This window comes from Enhydra lutris, unplaced genomic scaffold (assembly GCF_002288905.1).
Source record: "Enhydra lutris kenyoni isolate GAN:26980312 unplaced genomic scaffold, ASM228890v2 scaffoldscaffold6, whole genome shotgun sequence".
NCBI lineage: Eukaryota > Metazoa > Chordata > Mammalia > Carnivora > Mustelidae > Enhydra > Enhydra lutris.
In genome coordinates this window covers 22,002,494-22,022,896 of record NW_019154090.1, presented here as the reverse complement: position 1 = coordinate 22,022,896, position 20,403 = coordinate 22,002,494, and the positions used below count along the sequence as shown (strand labels likewise).

At 53.2% G+C, this 20,403-nt stretch overlaps 3 protein-coding genes across 6 annotated transcripts in view; 1 reads left to right on the top strand and 2 right to left on the bottom strand.

Annotated features, from left to right (window-relative positions):
• LOC111141439 (suppressor of glucose, autophagy associated 1) overlaps positions 1-2,795 on the bottom strand; it is a 62,462-nt gene extending 59,667 nt beyond the window's left edge. Inside the window, exon 1 of one of the 2 annotated variants that reach the window (XM_022493996.1) lies at positions 2,060-2,795. In XM_022493996.1, coding sequence (XP_022349704.1) covers positions 2,060-2,734 — 675 coding nt within the window. In that variant the 5' untranslated portion in view covers positions 2,735-2,795. The remainder of the gene's footprint in view (positions 1-2,059) is intronic. The other variant, XM_022493997.1, reaches the window with a different exon arrangement.
• Positions 2,796-8,865: 6,070 nt separating this feature from the next.
• LOC111141938 (TBC/LysM-associated domain containing 2) overlaps positions 8,866-20,403 on the top strand; it is a 16,132-nt gene continuing 4,594 nt past the window's right edge. The window contains exons 1-5 of one of the 3 annotated variants that reach the window (XM_022494815.1): positions 8,866-9,152; positions 12,058-12,161; positions 13,389-13,550; positions 14,045-14,197; positions 15,902-15,997. In XM_022494815.1, the coding sequence (XP_022350523.1) occupies positions 12,129-12,161; positions 13,389-13,550; positions 14,045-14,197; positions 15,902-15,997 (444 nt within the window). In that variant the 5' untranslated portion in view covers positions 8,866-9,152; positions 12,058-12,128. Of the gene's footprint in view, positions 9,153-11,904; positions 12,162-13,388; positions 13,551-14,044; positions 14,198-15,901; positions 15,998-20,403 lie in introns of those variants that run through there. The other 2 variants (XM_022494813.1, XM_022494814.1) reach the window with 2 other exon arrangements.
• Positions 16,257-20,403, bottom strand: part of LOC111141937 (SAM and HD domain containing deoxynucleoside triphosphate triphosphohydrolase 1) — a 68,165-nt gene continuing 64,018 nt past the window's right edge. Inside the window, exon 16 of the mRNA XM_022494812.1 lies at positions 16,257-16,366. Coding sequence (XP_022350520.1) covers positions 16,340-16,366 — 27 coding nt within the window. The 3' untranslated portion in view covers positions 16,257-16,339. The remainder of the gene's footprint in view (positions 16,367-20,403) is intronic.

The window sequence follows — 20,403 nt, the reverse complement described above, 5'->3', positions numbered from 1 at the left end:
TCCTTTAACCTTTAAGGTTGGAAGAAGCATGATGGACCTTTTTACAATGAGGAAACTGAGGCCTGGAGACAGTAAGTCGCTTGCCCAAGACCACACAGCCAGGAAGCTAGACCCCAAATCCCCTCGTGGCCTCCTGAGACTTGCCCGTGAAGCCTGAAGGGCTGAACGGAAGCAGAAATGTGGTTCAGCCCCAGCCCAGGCAGGGGGAGATGCACAGCCGGGCCTCGGCCCCTGGAGACCTTGGGCTCAACCCCCAGCCTTTGGGGACTACTGTCCATCTTAACAGTCACCACTGGCCCAGGTGGGCTCCAAAGCTCTGCCCGATAACTTCATGGAATGGACAGGAGCCCACAAGGGTTGGTGTATGAGGAGACCTTGAAGCAAAGCTCCAGGGCCCACCTCCCCTGCAAGGATGAAGAGCGTGGGCCAGGAGGTCTAAGTTCAGAGCAGCTCCGGCAGCCAGGGCCAGAAGCAGTCAGGGCACCAAGAGGGCAGGGACAGACCTCTTTCTGGCTTGTCTCTGTCCTCCCACCCACCCCCGACGTGGCCTCTCCTCACCCTGGGCTTCTGAAGACTGTGGGCTTCTGAAGACTGTGGGCTTCTGAAGACTGTGAGCGCTACTGAGCCTTCAATTGTCAGCCGTGAATGGGGCCTTTGGGAAGACCCACCCACCCATTTAACAGATGAGGAAGCTGAGACCTAACTTGGGGTAAGATCAGAGGCTGAAGGGGTGGATTATGCTGATTCAGACAAACTCTGTCTTTTTATTGTACAAACATTTCCCGAGTGCATGCTGGAGAGGAGATTCTGGGGGAAAATCGGGAGGGAGAGACAGTTGAGCAAGACCCCAAAAGTCTCACGAGAGGGAAACCTACTTGGCCAGAAGAGCCGCAGTGCAAAGCTAAGTGCCGGCAGGCAGACATCAATCAGCAGAAGGGTGTTAATTCTGGGGCTCTCAGCCAGGGTACTCTGGGGTGCTGTGCCAGGCCATCAAGGGACAAGAGTGGCAGGTAGCACTGCGGCCTCTTCCAAAACCATGCCCAGCCAGTGCTAGGAGAGCCCACGAAGCTATCAGTCTCCCCAGCCATGGCCAGTACGTGAGCACTGGGCTGCCTGTGGAGCGGCTGGGGACCAGGCAGTGGGCAGGCAGAGACTGGCCAGTCCCCAGTAGGTGCTCATGTCCCCCGAGAGGATGAAGGCAAGACGGGTCTGCTCTCCAGGGAAGGTCTCAGGTCCCCAAGATGCCCAGAAGGAATGCCCCTTTTTCAGACAGACAGGTTCCCTCCTCTCACCGGGAGCACAGGAAGGACAAGGGCCCTGGTTATGGGGTGCCGGTGGGACTGCTGTGTGCACAGGGCAGAAGAGAACAGAAGACAACATCCTGGGATTGATTTAGGAAGCGGCCCCTGAACCAGTTCTCCCACGACATCATCCTTCCAGGCTGTGGGACCGTTACACTGGGCGGAAGTCGGACGCTAGCCAAGGGGATGTTCCCAGATGTCATGCTTTCAAACAGGACCCGCCCTGAAAGACAGGCGGGGACAGGCCTGCACCAAGGAAAGCCCTGGGTGGACTCAGCACGGTGTTCCAGCCTCTCCTTGGCAGGGGACAGCCACAGGTTTCCCCGGCGAAAGTGCACCCCAATACCTGTCCCCCAAAAAGAGAGTCACCAAAGGCCTGGCCCCTAGCAGGGGGTGAGGGGGCACTTCTAAGAAGCTTAAGGACAGGCTCCAAACCCTCACTGACTCCCCACACCCCATCCCAAGTAATGCAGCTAGGCATCTTCCAAAGCAGTTTTCTCCAGACTCCCTCCCTCCAAAATCAGGGCCCTCTGGCCCGTCTCCTCAACTGGGTTCCTCTTCAGGGAGACGGTTTCCCAAATAAAAAGGGAGGCAGGATGTGTGGGAGCTCTACGTCGACCTCAGGGTGGTCCCCGAGGATTTAGGCCCCCTTTCCCAGCTCCTTCCGTGACGCCGTGAGCCGGCTAGTGCCTCAGGCCCCTGGGGCCGCCACAACCCGCGTCTCCCGCGGCCTCCCGCTGCCCCATCGGAGCCCCCACCTTGAGATAGTCGTTCTCCGAGCGCAGCTCCTCCAGCTCTCGCACGAAGCCGCCGGGCCCGCAGTCCAGCATCTCCTCGGTGAGGTCGGAGAAGGCGAGAGAGGCACTGAGGGGCAGGCGGCTGCTACCCACCGACGACGCTGCCGCCGACGGCTCATCGGGGGAGGCGGGCGGCCTCGGGGGCTGCTGTGCGGGCGGCGCGGGCTGGGGAGGCTGCCCCGTGCGGGCCCCCGCCGGGCCCCCGGCCGCCGACTCGGCGTCGCTGCTCAGCGCCAGCTCCAGGCCCAGCAAGCGGGCCTCCTCCGACGCGCAGTCCGACACCTCAGAGCTGCTGTCGGTGAGGCTGGGCGGTGGGGGCGGCGGTCGCGGCCCGGTGCCGGGGCGCGGGCGGCCCTTGGCACGAACCCCGGTGCGGACCCCGGCCACCCGCGTCCCCGCGCTCCGCGCCCCGGGCGCCACCGCGCGCCCCTTCTTGTCCGGCCGCACGGAGGACGCGGCGCTGCAGGAGGCTGCGGCGCCCGGGCCTGGGCCGCGGCGGCCCTTGGCCAGAGACCAGCCGGCCACGTCCTTGGGCCGGGCCGGCGACGGCGCGCGGTGGCTCTTCTTCCTCTCCGGGGCGGGCACGGGCGGGGGACCGCAGCCCCGGGCTGGGGGTTCCCCCGCCGGCACCTCCATCGCGGCCTCCCTCGGCCTCAGCGAGCGGTGCGCATGGCCCGGGCCTGCCCGGCCTCCGCGCCCCTGGGGAGGGTCCCGGCGCCGCTCCGGCCGCTCCGGCGGCGGCTCCTTTCGGCCCACCTCAGCCGCGGGACTGCGCTCCCGCCCGGACCCCCGCCGCACAGGCTCTCCGCTGCCCTGGGCTCGGAGAGAGCGGCCCGACCGCCTCCAGGCGCCCCGGCTGCGGCTACGGCTCCGCCCGGCGCCCGCCCCCTCGGCCTCGCCGCGCCCCCGGAGCGCGCCCGGGCCTCGACTGCCTGCGCGCCGGTCGCTCCCCCGGGCTCCGAGTCCGACTGCGGCCCGGGCCCCGGCTCCGCCCGGCGCGGCCCGCCCCCCGCGCAGCCCCGCCAGCTCCCCGCCCCGCCGCCTCGGCTCGGGGGCGCGCGGCTCCGTGAACAAAAGGCGGACGCGGCGGGAGCGGTAGGGAGGGACACAGGCGGCGAGCGAGGGAGGGATCTGCGAGGCAACAGCGACCCCCTCGAGGGTCAGGCAGGCCGGGGCTGCCGCGGCTCCCGCTCTCTCCTGCTCCGCTCCGCCGCCGCCCCCTCCCCTGCCGGCCAGCGGAACGCACCCAGCCGACGCTCCCCTCTGCCCAGCGTCCGGGCAGGGGCCGCGAGAGCAGCGAGCGAGGGGACTCGGAGGCAGAGGCCGAGCCGACCTCAGACCGCAGGAGCCAGCATCCATATACACCGCCGGTGCCTCGCCCCTCGCGGCCGTGCGGAGCGTGCGCAAACTCCGCCCCCCTTAACCTTGCAAAGCAAGACCAATTATCCCATAGTACAGATGCATAAACTGAAGCCGAGGGAAGGTAAGCGATTAGCCCAAAGTCAATGGCCCAGCGGGGTTGGAGCCCTAACCTCACACTTCCAGGGCGTCCACTCTGGTTCAGCTAGCTCGGCCTCCCTCTCACAGGCGTAGGGACCGTGGAGCCCTAGGTGCATGCCCAGCTCTGCACACCTCCGCGGGCTGGGATCTCCGGCATACTCCCTCCAACCCCAACCCGGTTTCAGGCTCTGCATAGTTAAAATGGGGGTGGCCCATTATGAGGTGTCAGACCGGCCATGCTTTGGGAGTAGATTCTGACCCCCGGAGGGGGCTGGCGCAGACTAAAGACAATTGTCCTGATCCCCACACGTTCCGTCCCCTGAGCAACCCCAGACTGCCCAGAGCCCTGGCTCTGGTGGGTTTCCGTTCTCTCCTTGCAGGGCTGTGCTTCTGGCTCTGCTGTGGATTTTCGCGTGTCTGTCACACCTTCCCCTCCTCCGTCCCCTCCCCCGCTCCCTGCTGCTGCTCTCCTCCCCGTCACCTAGCCACCACCATACAGAGTCGGTTTTAAGTTCTTTGGCTGCCCCACGAGTGGGCACCCATCCTCAGCGCGGCACCACGTTGCCCCCTGGGAAGGGCTGCAGGGTTATGTTTACCCTTCTGCACCTGCTTCTCTCCCATACCCCGCCCCGTTCCTACCCCTCCCCTTTTCATCCACTGGACCCTTTGCTCCTTCCTCCTCTCCCCCCTCCCCCCCCCAGTCCTGTTTCTTCTCTTCCTCCTGCCCTTGACAATTGGTTGACACCAGGTCTGCTTCTTCATGTCTTTCCCACCTCTCTCGCAGCAGAGAATTCTGGGGTGCGCCTTCTCACCTGAGACATGGCTTCGTCCTGATCTAGGTGTGTCCAGGTGTGTGAGTGCCCCTCCACCCTCAGAATTTTCCTCCAGGCGCCCCCACAGAGCCCTGTGGAGCAGAGCCACTTAGCAAGTTCTCCCCAAAGCCTTCTTTCCGGGCATTCAGAACCTATCCTGGCATAGCACAGCTCCCCTGTTCCCCCAACCATCTACTCGCCTAGTCCAGAGGCACCAGGTAGAACAATGAGTGGACTTGTCACGGTGCCTTCCTGACCTCGTGAAGCATCCAGTATAGGAAGGAGATGGGCCACCGCAGATTCACTACAAATGAGGTAGAGTTGGGGCACCTGGGTGGCTCAGTGGGTTAAGCCTCTGCTTTCGGCTCAGGTCATGATCCCAGGGTCCTGGGATCTAGCACCGCATCGGGCTCTCTGCTCATCAGGGAGTCTGCTTCCCCCTCTCTCTGCCTACTGCTCTGCCTGCTTGTAATTTCTCTATCAAATAAATAAATAAAATCTTTTTTTAAAAAATGAAGTGGGGTTGTGTGGCATGGGGGCAAGGGCCAGAGCAAGCCTTCCCACCTCCTGTGCCCCCGAGTCCCCACCTGATTTAGTCTGATGTAGCAGATGACAGAGTCCTTCTAGCTCTGATGTCCCCATTTCTTGTAGACTGGTACAGAGAATGCTAGTGAGTTCTCAGAAATGGTTTACCTTCTCTGTGTTTCGGTTTCTCCTCTATGCAGAATGTGGGCTTGGAGAGGCCGGATGGTGTGAATCCAGGCAGGGGACATGCTAGTCCAGGCCAGCTCAGCCATTCCTAACAAACCCATGGCCATACTTGTGGTCCTGAGAGTACAGTGACTTCAATCTTCCCACTTGGACCTGGGTGTGAGTCCTGGCTTTACCATACGTTTTGCCTGGGTCCCAACAGTCATGGCCCAGAGTGGGGGGAATCTGAGGGCTCTTCCTGCTCTGAGGGTCTTTGGGTTGGGGGAGCCATGAATCTACAGCGTTGCCCCAGGAAAGCAGCAAGACCCTGGTGGGGTGGAGTCCAAGGTTGGGGGTGGGGGCGCCTATGCAGGGGGGGTCTAGACTCAGGCTCAGTTCAGACCAGGGAAACTACAGAAGGAATGAGACTTGCTGGGAGTTTAGAATTGGTTACACGCAGACAGGGAGGCTGTCTGCAGCTTCCTGACCCTTGGGCACTCACTTAGGCTAGGCTCTGCGCTCAACCCTTCAGTAGAGGATCTCAGGAAGGTTAGGAGCTTCTTTCTTTTCTTTTCTTTAGTTTATTTATTGACAGAGAGAGAGCATGTGCGCATACACAAGCAGGGGAGCATGAGGAGAGGGAGAAGCAGGCTCTCCGCTGAGCAGGGTGCCTGATACGGGGCTCAGTCCCAGGACCTTGGGATCATGACCTGAGCTGAAGGCAGATGCTTCACCAACAGGGCCATCCAGATGCCCAAGCTTAGGAGCCCCTTGTACTTGACTGTATTTTCCAAAGAGAGGTACAACAATATACAACTCATCCTAATCATTCTTTTTAAAGTGTGGTATTGACACTCTTCCCGTTGAGGGACAGGATCTATATCCCTTACCTTTGAACCTCAGTAGGCCTTTGTGACTGCCTCCACCAACAGACAGTGGCAAGTGATGCTGTGACTTCCAAGGCTAGCTCATAAAAAGCTCTTCAGGGGTGCCTGGGTGGCTCAGTGTTAACCCACTGCCTCTGCCTCCGGCTCAGGTCACGATCTCAGGGTCCTGGGGTCGAGCCCCGCATCAGGCTCTCTGCTCAGCAGGGAGCCTGCTTCCCTTCCTCTCTCTTTGCCTCTCTGTTTACTTGTGATCTCTGTCTGTCAAATAAATAAATAAAATCTTAAAAAAAAAAAAGCTCTTCAGCGCTCTCTCGTGTGCTCATGAGCTCTCTCTCTTAATCCACTCACCTTAGAACCCAGCCACCATGTTGGGAGGAAGCCCAGGCCTCCTGGAGAGGTTAGTGAAGGTGTTCCAGCCGACAACGGTGGTTCTGGTCCCCGCTAACCCCCAGACACGTGAGAAAGTGGACCTTCAGAGGATTCAGCCCCCAGCCTTGGCCCTGTCCCAGTGGATGCCAAGTAGAGCAGAAATGAGCTGTCTCAAACCGCAAAATAAATATTGTTGTTCTAAGCTGCAAGGTATTGGGGTAGTTTGTTACGCAGCAGTGAATAACTGGAATGCTTGTCCAAGGTCACACAGCTTGGAAGTGGTAGAGCTGAGACCGATTAGAACCCAGGGTCATCCAGTTTCAGAGTCTGTTGTGCTGCGCTAATGGGCAATGTTCAGCTCAGGCACACAGTGTATGCTGCATGAAGCTCTACCCAAGAAGGAATGAAGCATCAAATGATTATAAGAATTAGATATCAGATTATAAGAAATGATGCTGGTGACCCAGTGGAAAAGCAGTTTATTTTCTCCCATTCAAGCCACTAAATTGACCAACATGGTGAAAACAGAAGGAAGACTAAATCCAGGAAGGCTTCAAAGAAGAGGTGATTTTTTTTTTTTAAACTAAAGATTTTTTCTTTTCATCGTACAAATCATGGTAGAAACAAACCACTGGCTGTGGGAAAATTAGAGGAATTAGTAGGGGAACCTGCTTTAAGTATAATATAGTCAGGGAGTCCTCACTGAGTAGGTGGGGAGGCAGGGTGGTGGGGACAGAAGCCAAAGGGAGTGGACTGACAAGTGAACAGGACATAGAGGTGGAGTGCAGGAAGAAGAGAAATGGGGCATTTGGGGAGGGGACTGTCACATGGAAAGAGAGAGAGCAGAGGGACAGACGGATAGAGGGATGGGGTCTTGGCTTTTGAAAGGAGCAGGGCCCTTACCTCCATTGTCCTGGAGAAAGGATGGAAGACTTGAATGAGATGCAGGGGCTTCTGTCAGGTGGGTGAGGGGGTGACAGACGATGGCTTCTGTTTTCTCAGTGGAGAATAAAGTCACCCGGTGAGAGTGAGGAAACCAAGGAGCGCAAAGACCTCAGTTCTCAGAGAACAGAAACTGGATTTCCCAGGACATGTGAGGTGAAGCCAGCCCACCCAGAAAGCATGGAGTATTTTCTAGAAAGGACTCTAGCCAAGTGTACCTCCCATAGCTGAAACCGTGCAGCACATAGGATTTTATGTCCTGCCTCTTCCCACTCACCAGAGTGCAGAGGCATTTCCCCGTGCATTTATAAACTCTTTGTAAACATCACTTTTAATACTTAGAAATAATCCACGGAGTGGATGTTCCAAGGGTCACTTAACCTTTCCCCCTTTTATTGGACATTCAGACTGTTTCCTGGCAATAATAGTGGCGTTCTGAGAGAGGCGGCATGTGGTCTGGAGAAGAAAGGAGAACGCAAGCTCCAAGGCAGAGCTGGGATGTCTGGCACTCTGGCGCCTAGGATCCCATCATGAGAGCTTTCGGGGGCCTATTATTGGCAATGGGTGGTCCTGACAGGTCACATTCTGGATTTTCCTGGACACGAGCACAAAAGCAGATCTTACTGGCTTCTCAAAGGGCCCAGTGGGTCAGGCATTAAGCCTAGGGGAAATAAGGTTCCGGAGAAGGGCCAGGAGGGCTCAGAGAGCCAAACGTGTGACCCCTGACCATTTACAGTTTAAACACATAGTGCAACAGCCGTGTTTGGGATGGCAACAGGGCCCTTCACTTGCCTGTTTTCCCCATAATACAAGTCTTTTCTGCACCCCACCCTTCCTGGAGAGGGCATTGCTCCAAGAGTCCTGGCCTTGGGCAGCCTATGTAGGGACTCAGGTCCTCAACGCAAAGCCCAGCAGAAGAGAACCCTCTCAGCTGTATGAGAATGAGGTGGGCCTCCTGAGACAAGGGGCCACCCACCCAGCAGAGGCCAAGAGACCACTGGTGGGCATATTCTCCAGGGGACACTGCCCTGGGCAAGACTGCTTATTCTGGGATTAGCTGAAGCCTCTTCCAACTTGAGGTCCTGTGGTTTGACAACACAGCATTCATGGGCTCCTACCATGAGCCAGGGACAGAAAAGGAACCCCTGTGCGCAAAGTGCCTACTGTGTGCTAAACACTGGGCTTCCTGAGAATGATCTCACGTACTGTCACAATAGGCCAGTGAGGAAAGAATCCTCACTCCATCAGAGAGAGGGAAAACAAGCAGGACAGAGCAGGACCGCTCTCTGCCTCCCAGCCCTGGGCTTCCCCCACAACAGCATCGGGGCAGGGTAATCAACAGAGAGTCCCATAGCATTGCCCTTTCCTGTAGCATTTGTACCTGATAAAGCAAAGTTCCTCATGGTAGGCTTCAGGCACTGGGTGGCACCTGACAGCTATGATGTCAGTGTCCTCCATCCCCTTGGACTGGTGAGAGCAGAGCTGGAGGTCAGAGGGTGACAAGGTCTTGTTTGTGTGTGTTTATGGGATTTGAGTTTCTGATGGACGATAATCACTGCCAGGCTTCCCGCCAGGCTTCCCGACTGGAACGGGAGTGGGCACAAGGCCAGGGCTGCCACCCTCGAGGCAGGTATAAAAGCCAGGGAGGAGCGCCTGGAGCCTGGCTGGGGCAGAGGGGCTAGCTGCCACTGCTGGGGGTTGGGGGGGACCAGGATGCAGAGCTAAAGCTGCTTCGGACAGACTGCCGGATGGAAGAGTTCGTTCTGGAAGTGGCCCTGTCTCTCAGGGAGATGTGCTAAGGAAATCCTCGGGCTGGACAGGCTGGGAGATTGCCAGAAGCCAAGGCTTTGCAGCGTAAGTACATTTTTCCACAGTTCCTGCCTTTTCCTTGCCCACTGAGCTACTTCTTCCCCCCATTAATGACCACATGACCATCTGTCCCAGAAGAGCCCAGATGGAGACTGAGTGGCCATGTGTCAGGAATTTGCGCCCTGGATTTCTCAGAGGCGGTGTGGGGGGGATAGTGGTAAGCACTGTCATTTACCCACTGCTCACCAAACACCGGGCGCTCTGGGTTATCTCACTGAATGGCTAACAGAAGGACGGAGGCTGGGTCCAGCATCCTAGTTCTTCAGACATTATCTTTTTTTCTTTTCAAGGTTTATTTATTTCTTTATTTGAGAGAGAGGGAGTTCACGCATGCATGAGTGGGGGAAGGGGTAGAGGGAGAGAATCCTTAAGCAGACTCCCCACTGACCAGGGCTCCATCCCAGCTGATCCCAGCTGAAACCAAGAGCTGGATGCCTAACTGACTGAGCCACCCAGGCACCCCGGGCATTATTTTCTTTTACTCTTACAACAGCCCTATGAGGTGGTTATTAGTATTTTACAGAAGAGAAAAGTGAAGCACAGAGATGTTAATTAACTTGCCCAAGGTCACATAGTAAGAGAGTAGCAAAACCAGGATTTGAACTCCCTGACTCCAGAGACTGTACTTGTCACCACCGTGTTATACTAGTGGGGCTATGGTAGGTCTCTTCCACTTTCTGGGTGGTCATTTCCTTATCTGTAATTTAAGGGTATAAAATTTGATGATCAGAAATAGATTTCCCTGAGATTCGCTAAAGATACTTCAAGGTGGGTCAGCTTTAAGCTCTGGGAAGACTTCCTTCTTGGAAACATTATCAAGAACTATAGGGGGCGCCTGGTGGCTCAGTGGGTTAAGCCTCTGCCTTCGGCTCAGGTCATGATCTGGGGGTCCTGGGGGATCAAGGCCCGCATCAGGCTCTCTGCTCAGCGGGGAGCCTGCTTCCCCCTCTCTCTCTGCCTGCTGATCTGCATACTTGTGATCTCTCTCTCTGTCAAATGAATAAATATTTATTAAAAAAAAAAAAAAGAACTGGGGCGCCTGGGTGGCTCAGTGGGTTAAGCCGCTGCCTTCGGCTCAGATCATGATCTCAGGGTCCTGGGATCGAGTCCCACATCAGGCTCTCTGCTCAGCAAGAAGCCTGCTTCCTCCTCTCTCTCTCTCTCTGCCTGCCTCTCCATCTACTTGTGATCTCTCTCTGTCAAATAAATAAATAAAATCTTTAAAAAAAAAACAATAAAATTAAAAAAAAAAGAACTATAGGGGGCTCCTGGTGGCTCAGTGGGTTGAGCATAAGACTTTGGGGGGTGGGGGTCATGGTCTCTGGGTCCTAGGATTGAGCCCCATGTCAGGCTCCTGGCTCAGAGGGAAGTCTACTTGTCTCTTTCCCTCTTCCTCTGGCCCGCCTCCTGTTCATACTTGGCCTCTCTATCTGAAATAAGTAAACAAAACCTTTCTAAAAATTTTTTTATTTTTATTTTTATTATTTAAATTTTTTAAATTTATTTATTTATTTATTTAATTTATTTATTTACCCTGAAATCATGACCTGAGCTGAAGGCGGAGGCCCAACCCACTGAGCCACCCAGGCGCCCAATTAAATAAAACCTTTAAAAAAAAAAAAGAACTATATGGGAGTGCCTGGCTGGCTCAGCCAGTGGCCTGCAACACTCGACTTTGGGGTCGTGAGTTAGAACCCCATGCTGGGGGGTGCCTGGGTGGCTCAGTGGTTAAAGCCTCTGCCTTGGGCTCAGGTCATGATCTCAGGGTCCTGGGATCGAGTCCCGCATCGGGCTCTCTGCTCAGTGGGGAGCCTGCCTCCTCCTCCTGTCTCTCTCTGCCTGCCTCTCTGCCTACTTGTGATCTGTCAAATAAATTAAAAAAAAAAAAAAAAATCTTAAAAAAAAAAAAAAAAGAACCCTATGCTGGGTGCAGAGAGTACTTAAAAAACAAACAAACAAATAAAAAAAAAAAAAACCTGTGTGTATGCCCTTTGATTCAGCATTCAACTTCTGAAGTTTATCATAAAGTATATAATTGTATTTATGAGCAGGGAATTTCACTACAGTTTTGCTTATAATCACAGAAATCATAGAAACAAACAAAATGTCCAACAGTTAAGGAATAAATGATACATCCTATGATGAGATAATACGTAGTCATTAAAAATCATGTGCTCAAAAGGTGCTGAATGTAACTGGAAAATTCTCATTTTTAAGTGGAAAAGGCAATTTATAAAATGAAAAAGACTGGAAAAAATACAGTTAAGGGTTGAGAGTTTATCTCTGAGAGATGGAATTATGAATATTTTTTTATCTCTCTTTATTCTTTTCTACGTTTCTCAAACTTTCTATAATATACATGCCTTACTTTTTAAATAAGAAAAATGAAGATTTTTGTTCACTTGTTCTTTTGGTTTAGGCTTGGCTCCTTTTGAGCTTCTGTTAAAATACACCCACTGGCTTTCAGAGGGAAATGAGTTGCCAGCAGTCAGCATTGTGAGAGCCTCTGAGATGATCTGGTCCAACATGTTTTGTTTGGGAAAACTGAAGCCCAAGGGTACAAGGGACTTATCCAAGGTCAGAGAGAGAACCAGAGACTCCAGACTCCCAGCCTAGAGCTCAGGCATCTGCCCAAAAGGGCCAGAATCCCTAGGCCAAGTTTCCAGAAGGTTAAGGAGATGGAAGGGAATCAGCTAGAATTTACTGGGTATCGTTAATACAGATTAGTTGCTAACTCCAATGAGACCTTGAATGCTGAGGGTAGGTGACCTCATAGACCTACCCAGTGACGATTCATCCTGGGAGAGACGGGAGAGAGAGAGAGAGCAAAGGGCAGCTGGGTGGCCAGGAGCTAGCAGGGTGTGCCCAGGCCTCTCCCTCTCATCTCTAGGCCTTAACCACAGTTGCTTCCTCTCCTGGGAGAGCTCAGGACTCTTCCTACCAGGCCCTGGCTCGGACAGAATGAAAGGTCTCCGCTGGCGTTACACTCGGCTGGTAAGGGGCCCAGCTTGGGCTGGGGAGGTCAGGCCAGCAAAAGCAGGGAGGCCAGATCTCTGGCAGGGTGGGGTCTGGGCTAGGATTGGATGTAGGCGGGTGCTTTGTTCCCCTTTCAAGTCCCTCTCCAGCTGCCCTGGAGTTCAGAGTTCAGGACCCAGGGACCTGGATCCCCTTCCCCATGGTCCTGAGACCCCAAAGAGCACAGACTCCTGTCTCCAGCCAGTTGGAGCTCTGTCCAGAAGCCCCATGCAGCTAGGACCCCCTCCTTAGGCCTGAACCTGGGGAATAGGAAAGCAGTGTCCTGGTCATTTTTCATCCTGGAGGAGGTCTCTCCTTCTTAGGAAGAGTCCCCAGGTCATTGTGGGCAGATGCATGTGTACACACACACACGCACACACACACGCACACGCCCTCAAACACACACTCTAGCACAGAGTGGAAGCTCGACTGAATGAATGCATGAGCCAATCCACATCCACACCAACACACACCTATTTATACAATCCCAACTCACACTCACAACATGTTGATGGGTAAACACACAAAGTTACTCAACACCTTCTCACACTGATTCGCCAACACAAGTCTATTTTAAGCCGATGCACACCTTCCCACGGACGAACACACATCTCACACAGACCTGCACGTGCTTTCTCAGCTGCTACATGCGTTGTCTCCCTGGCTGACAGGGAAGCCTCTGGCCCTCATTCCTTTTCTTTGTAAAATAAGAGAGTAAGGAGAACATTCTTAAGATTCTTGGGAAAATATAGAGAGATATGCACAGCAAGCACTCAGCCAGTCCTGGTCAAGGGTGCACTGACTGACATTGGCCGCTGTCTGCATTGTTATTGTTCGGATCATTGATATTATTATCACTGTTTCAAGTGCAGACACACACGGCTGCAGCTCTCAGGGCTGGGCTGGGCCGGGCTGCCACCTGCCCTTCTCCCTGTCCCTGAGCTTCGAACTTGATCCCTGGCATCTACTCTGGATCTAGGGCAGGCTGGCAGACAAACCACAGAGTCCATGGTGGCCACATCTGATGTGCATGTGTACCTTTGACCTTGGGCTGGCAGGGGCGGGTCTTGTCAGTCATGGGCACCAGCCTCCTCTGTCCGGGCTGGTGGTGGCTGGGTCCTGAGCAGGGGTGATGAGGCAGCTGAGGCTTTTGGCTCCGAAGACATGGAAGCCGGTGTCTCCTTGTCCCTCTTTGTGTCTTCACAGCCCAGCCGGGTGGAGGATGCTCTGTCTGTGGAGGAGGGTGAGGAGGAGGAAGAGGAGACAGCCCCAGCCCTGGCTCCGGTCTCAGCTCCTGCTCCTGAAGATCCGGTGGAGCCCCAGCTGGCAGAAGCCAGCCAGGTTCTAGGAGCCTCGGAGATTAGGCAGGTTCGGGCGCAGTGCCAGGAGCCTTAGGGTCCCGCCCTCCTGCCCTACCCCAGCCAGGTCCAAGGACACCTGGGGTCGCTCCTGCTATGTCCCAAGGCCCGGGGCGAAGGTGGAAGGATGAGGTAGGGAGGATTACAGGGAGGGATTCAACATCTCATCTGTTTTCCAGCCTCTAGGGACCAAGGTGACCAAGGGGAGGAAGTTCTGAGGGAGAACTGACCTTGGTTCAAATCCCAGCTCTGCCACTTACTCCCCATGTGGCCTTTAGGCAAGTTGCTTTACCTCCCTGAGCCTAATTTTCTTCAACCGTAAAATGGGAATGATAATCCCTCTCTAATGGGCTCTTGGAAACAGTAAACTCCTCTGGTACCCATAATGTCACATGCCTGTGTGAGTGGGGCCTGTGCAACCTCAGTCCTTCTGGGACCCTGCGGGCAGGGTGGAAGGAGGGGGAAGGATGCAGATCCTTCGCTTACCTCCAGCTCTGTTCCTAGCTCAGCCTCCACCTCCCCGCAAGAGTCATGGGACATCCCTGGAGCCTGGCCTTCTGCACATCGAGAGATGGCTTCAGCCTGCAGAGCCTGTACAGGCAGATGGAAGGCCACAGTGGGCCAGTGCTGCTGGTGCTGAGGGACCAGGATGGGCAGGTGAGCTGGGCCCTGGCCCCACCCAACCACACTCGGGGGCCCTGCCCCAGGGTAGCCTCAGGGGCGGGAGGCAGAGGTGACAGCCTGTCACTTGCAAGGGACAATGATGAAGACATTGAGACCTCCCCTGTTCAGAGCCCTTCCTCCCTCCCTTCCTTCCTTCCTTCTTTCCTTCCTTCCCTAATTCAGCCATTCAACTCATGTACATTAAGCACTTATTATGTGTGAGTTTAGATGTGGATGTGGATGAGAGCAAGGTCAAGACAGAAGTGGTTCCAGCCCTCTTGGAGCTACAGGCCTACCAGGGAGGCAGGCCAGAGGTGAAGCAAATAATCAACTGGGGAGACATCTCAAGAGGGGGCTCTACACCTTAATGAACCATTTATGCTTGAAAACATCCCCCTGATAGTTGGGGGCCAAGAGGGAAAGCCAGCTATGAGGAGGCCGCCTCGGACCTTGGGAGGGCATGGTCTCAGATCCCTGTTGTCTCACCAAGGCCAGGGGTGGGGGGTGTGGATCTTGCCAGGCACCAGGCTCTCTAGACAGGGGCCAGGAGAGGAGGTAAATGCTGGTTTCAATTGCTCTTCCATGGGAGGAACATGTTAGAAATCCTGAGGGCCCCCTGAGGACACTCATGTGCACAGGCGCTCCTTCCGTCTCAAGACACCAATATCAAGGAACTTCCACCTCAAGGCCACGGAGCTCACGTCTTCAAGATGGAGCTCCTTCCTTAGCAGAATGCCACTGACCATGGAGGTGATTCCTTATATTAAGCCAAAACCGACTCCCCATGGCTGCCTCCCAGTGGTCCTGCCTCTGCCCCTCAACGCTCTGTATGAGAGGGAAAACTTAAAGTCCATCAACTATCCCACGGGAGAAAATGGCCAAGTGAACTGTGGCTCTGCTTCATAGTGAACTATTATTACCAAGGGCTGGGAAGAAAGATGATGTAGGGCCATAACTATTAAAAGTGTTGTTTTTATTTTTATTTATTTATTTAAGACGTTATTTTTGTAAGTAATCTCTCTACCCGATGTGGGGCTTGAACTCACAACCCCAAGATCAAGAGTTGCATGCTTCACCGACTGAGCCAGCCAGGCGCCCCAAGTTTTTGTTCCTAAAGCAGGATATGAAAGGCACTCTTGGGCCAATGGAGAAAATGTATTAGGAACTGGATACTAGATAGTGTTATGGAATTACTGTTAATTTTCTTAGGTGAGATGTTGGTATTGTGGTCATACATGAGAAAAATCCCCATTCTCCATCTCTCTCTGCCTGCCTCTCTGCCTACTTGTGATCTCTGTCTGACAAATAAATAAATAAAATCTTAAAAAAAAAAAAGAATATATACACTGGCATTAAACAGATGCTGGAAGGAAACTCAGCAAAACGTTAAAGTCACCTTGCAGAGCAGAAGGGGGAATTGGAATAACTTTAGTTTCTCTTTCTGCTTGTCTATAACTTCTAATACTTTTCTACAAGGATTACTTTTACAAAATAAGCACGTTTAAGAAAAACTAGGAAGACGCCAGCAAGAGTTCTTCCTTGGGGAATATTAAAGGAAAGGACAGGCATTGATGGGCCCATGCGGCCCTCCCCACCCCCAGCTCTGTCCCAGGCTCCCTGGGCGCCCTGCTGGATAAGCCTATATTACTAAGCTCCACTCCCTGCCAGCTGCCACAGCAAAGCTCTTCTGCTTTCCAGATGTTTGGAGCCTTCTCTTCCTCGGCCATTCGACTCAGCAAAGGCTTCTATGGTACCGGAGAGACATTCCTCTTCTCCTTCTCCCCACAGCTAAAGGTGAAATTCCCAAGGAGGAGGGAGGGGCGGTTTTATAAAGATCCTGTGGCCCCAGTGGCCCCTAGCTCTATCCCCCATCCTGGGGTGCTTGGTATCCCTCCATCTTTCCACAGAAGGAACAGGACAGGCCAGTGGTGGGCAGGGCATCCCCCTTGGCCCTGTTTATGTTCATTTCTTACACTGCTCACTAGGTCCCTGGTGACCCCAGACTGGCTCATAAAGGAAGAGGGGTGTTGCTCACCCAACACAGGCTGCAAAGACAAGATGGGTCCAAGTGCAGGTAGATCTGTGGGTGTACAGGTAGGAAGACGAAGACAGACACATCCAGTGACTTCAGTCTTCTTATGAAGTGGGGGCTGAGGTCATCGGCTAAGAGAGAGGTTGGGGGAGAGAGCGTACAGGCTGAGCAGAGAGAAGGCATCAAATTATCATCATAGGAGTGGAGAGGGAGGCCTCCCAGAGAGAACCAGAGAAACAGGACAGCTAGGCAGCGTGAACTGGAGGTAGGGACCATCAACTTAAAGGCAAGCTCGTCCCCTGAGCACGTGTTTTCCGACAGCTGTTCAGCTCCTCGGGTTCTGGCATGGAGAGAGTGGCTGGGAGGGCTCCTCCAGGATGGGGCTTTGGCCAAGCTAGTGTGACCAAGGGAGAGAGGGAAGCAGAAGTTGAAGGGAATGGGAATGTAAAATGGACCACAGGACCTAGTCTGGACTGGTTGGGGAAGGACAGCCAGGGACACTGAAGGACAATGAGATGAAGATGAAAACAACAGTTGACAGGTGGCCTTGTGGTCAGAGACTTGGAGTAAGGACACAAGCTGAGCCCCATGTGTTGGAATATAAGATCCAAGAGAGAGAGGGGCATTGGAAACAGGCCAGGAAGGACAGGTTCCTGGGTGTGGACAGAGGGGACAGTGGCCAAGGTGGGGTAAGAAATCCCCTGCACTGGAAAAGGAAGTGTACTGAAGGCAGGCACAGGATGGGTCTGTGCAGATGGCGAAGTTCACCAAGGACACTGACAAGAATGAGGAAGGAGGGAAGGATGGTGAGCCAGATCTTAAGCCTCTAATTCATGGTAACTGGTGACTAGGAGATGGGTGAATGATAGAGACAAGACTGGTGGAGTCGGAGGGTACTTTCTGCCATAGAGCAGGGCTTTTGAAGGCGGGAGGGGGATAGTCCCCGACATTTCCCATCTAAAGCTTTTCTATCTCGGAGCTATTTATTGAATAAGACGCTGAGTGTTGCAGGCTTGGCATGAAGCACACTACTTTTACTACTCATAAAAATAGTCGCAGCTAACTGGGTACTAGTGTACCACCTGCCAGGCACTATTCTGAGACATTCACAAATTAGCGCGTTTAATCATGACAACATTCCTCTGAGGTACATACTATTATCGGCCCCACTTAGCATTGAGGAAACGGAGGCACAGAGAACTTGAGTGACTTGCTAGTCAGTGGTAAGGATGAGATGCAGAAACAGGCGCTGGGGCTTGAACTCAGCCACGGCTAGGCTGCCTCTCTAAACAACAGATGGAGATGCTCTCAGGCTTACAGAGACGCGATCACAATATAAAGGGATAAGGGCTGTGGAAGAAATGCAAGGAGGAGTGCCTGTATGGAACGGGGGTGGGGGGAGATCCAAGGAGACTTCCTAGAGGAGGAGCTTCTTGAATCGGGTCTTGATGGACAACCAAGATCACCAAGTGCTGAAGGGCAAAAGGGAGCAGTCTTCTTGGAGCAAATAACTGGAGAGTAATTGGAAAGGGGACAATGCCCATTTAGGAACCCAGCAGATGAATGGGTAGGGGGTCAGAGTGTGTAAGGGAGGACATATCCCCTTGCACTCCCATAGCATGCCCTCATGAAATATTTGTTCAGCAGATGAAGAACTAGGGGCGCTTGGGTGGATCAGTTGGTTGAGCGACTGCCTTCGGCTCAGGTCATGATCCTGGAGTCCCGGGATCAAGTCCTGCATCGGGCTCCCAGCTCCACGGGGAATCTGCTTCTCCCTCTGACCTTCTCCCCTCTCATGCTCTCTCTCTCTCTCTCAAATAAATATATAAAATCTTAAAAAAAAAACAAAAACAGATAGGGGCTCCTGGGTGGCTCAGTGGGTTAAGCCTATGCCTCCGGCTCAGGTCATGATCTCAGGGTGCTGGGATCGAACCCCGCATCAGGCGCTCTGCTCAGCAGGGAGCCTGCTTCCCCCCCCTCTCTCTGCCTGCCTCTCTGCCTACTTGTGATCTCTCTCCGTGTCAAATAAATAAATAAACAAAATCTTAAAAAAAAAAAAAAAGATGAAGAACTAGTTCCAGATGTTTTTGTTTGTTATGAGAGACCTCCCATCCAATGCATGGACCTACAGATATACTCAGCAACCCAATTATTGGTTCCATGACAAGGAGGTCACAAGCACCTATGGACTCCTTGCTAAAAGCAAAACACAAGGTATCTATTTCATTGTCTCCATCAGCCAGCCTGGTAATCTTTCCAGGAAACAGGAAAGGGATCCCTTGTTCCAAGTAAACACATGCTGGCTTCCAATTACCACTCGCCTTCCTGTATTCACATACTAGAATCCTAAAGTTCTCGGATTTTCCTCCTGCTGCACGGACTACTCCTCGGCAGAGGCTTTCGCTGGTTCCTCCTCACCTCCACAACATTTGGACGTCAGAGGGTCCCAAAGCAAAGTTTTTGGTTCTTGTCTCTTCTCTACTCTCATTTCTTTCAAGGTCTCATCCATTCTCACCACTGTGCATGCCATCCACGTGCTGATGGCCTCTGCCCCTGGACTCCAAACTGACATGTATCCAACTACTACCCAGCGCTATTTGCTTGGGCATCGAGTCTGGCATTTCAAGTCTCACAGGTCACAAACTGAGTTCCTGACTTTCCCCCACAAAATCTGCCCCTCCTGCCATCTTCCCCAATGAAGTTAATGGCTCCATCTTTCCCGCCACTGAGACCAAAAATTTGGGGGTCTTTGATGCCTATTGGTCACACTCTACACCTGAGTTGTCAATGAATCCTGATGGCTCTGCCTTCTCTATCTATATCCAGAACCCACTACCTCTCACCACGTCCTTTGGTGTCTCCTGGTTCAAGCCGGCACAATTATTGTCCTCATTCCTGCTATACCCCTCTAAAAGGGTCTCCCTGCTTCCACCTCAGTCATCACAAAAGCTGGAGTGTTCCTTTCTTCCTCTTAAAGATTATTTATTTATTTATTTGAGGGAGGGAGAGAGAGAGAGAGAGAGAGAGAGAGAGAGAAAGAGAGAGAACGAGCACAGGTGAGGAGAGGCAGGCAGAGGGAGAGGAAGAAACAGACTCCCTGCTGGACAGGGAGCCTGATGTGGGCTTAATCCCAGGACTCCAGGATCCTGACCTGAGCTGAAGGTAGACACTTAACAGACTGAGCCAGCCAGGCACCCCTAGAGTGTTCCTTTTGAAAGGTAAGTCAGAGCATGTCACTCCTTTGCTCCAAGCTGCTAGTAGCTTCCTTTCTTGGAGTAAAGCCAGTATTTATAATAACCTACAAGGCCTGGGGCGTCTGGGTGGCTCAGTTGGTTAATATCTGCCTTTGGCTTGGGCCATGATCTCGGATTCCTGGGATCCAGCCCCACATCGGGCTCCCTGCTCAGCCTGCTTCTCCCTCTCCCTCCACTACTCCTCCACCATCTTGTGTTCTTTCTTGCTCTCTCTCTCTCTCTCTCAGATAAATAAAATCTTAAAAATATATATAACAACCTACAAGACCCTACATCTTCTGGCCTGTCTCTTATTTTGTTTCTTATTATTTTTCCTTTCCCTCACTCTGCTCTAGCTACATTGAGTTCTGAGCTGGCCCTTAAACATGCAGGCCTGCTCCTACCTCAGGGCCTTTGCACATGCTGTTCTGCCTAGATTGCCTTCTACTGGATCACCACATGGCTCAGGTCTCACCTCCTTCAGGATTCCGCTCAAATGTCACCATCTCAGAGAGGCTCTCTATGACCAACTAATTTAAATTTATAACACTTCATTCTTCGAAAACCCTTCTTGTCCTTCTCTACTTTTTTATCCTTAGCATTTGTCAACATACTATTTATTTTACTTAGTTACCTGCCTTCACCTACTGGAATGGGAGCCCCATGAAGGCAGGAATTTTTGTCTGTTATATTCACCATTCTACCCAGTACATAAAACAATGACTGGTACTAAATGTTAAAAAAAAAAAAAAATTGTTGAATGAAATGAATTTTTTTTAAAGATTTTATTTATTTGGGAGAGAGAGAGAGAAAGAGAGAGAGAGTGAGCATGGGGGAGGGGGGGTCAGAGGGAGAAGCAGACTCCCTGCCAAGTAGGCAGCCCCATGTGGGACTCCATCCTGGGACTCCAGGATCATGACCTGAGCTGAAGGCAG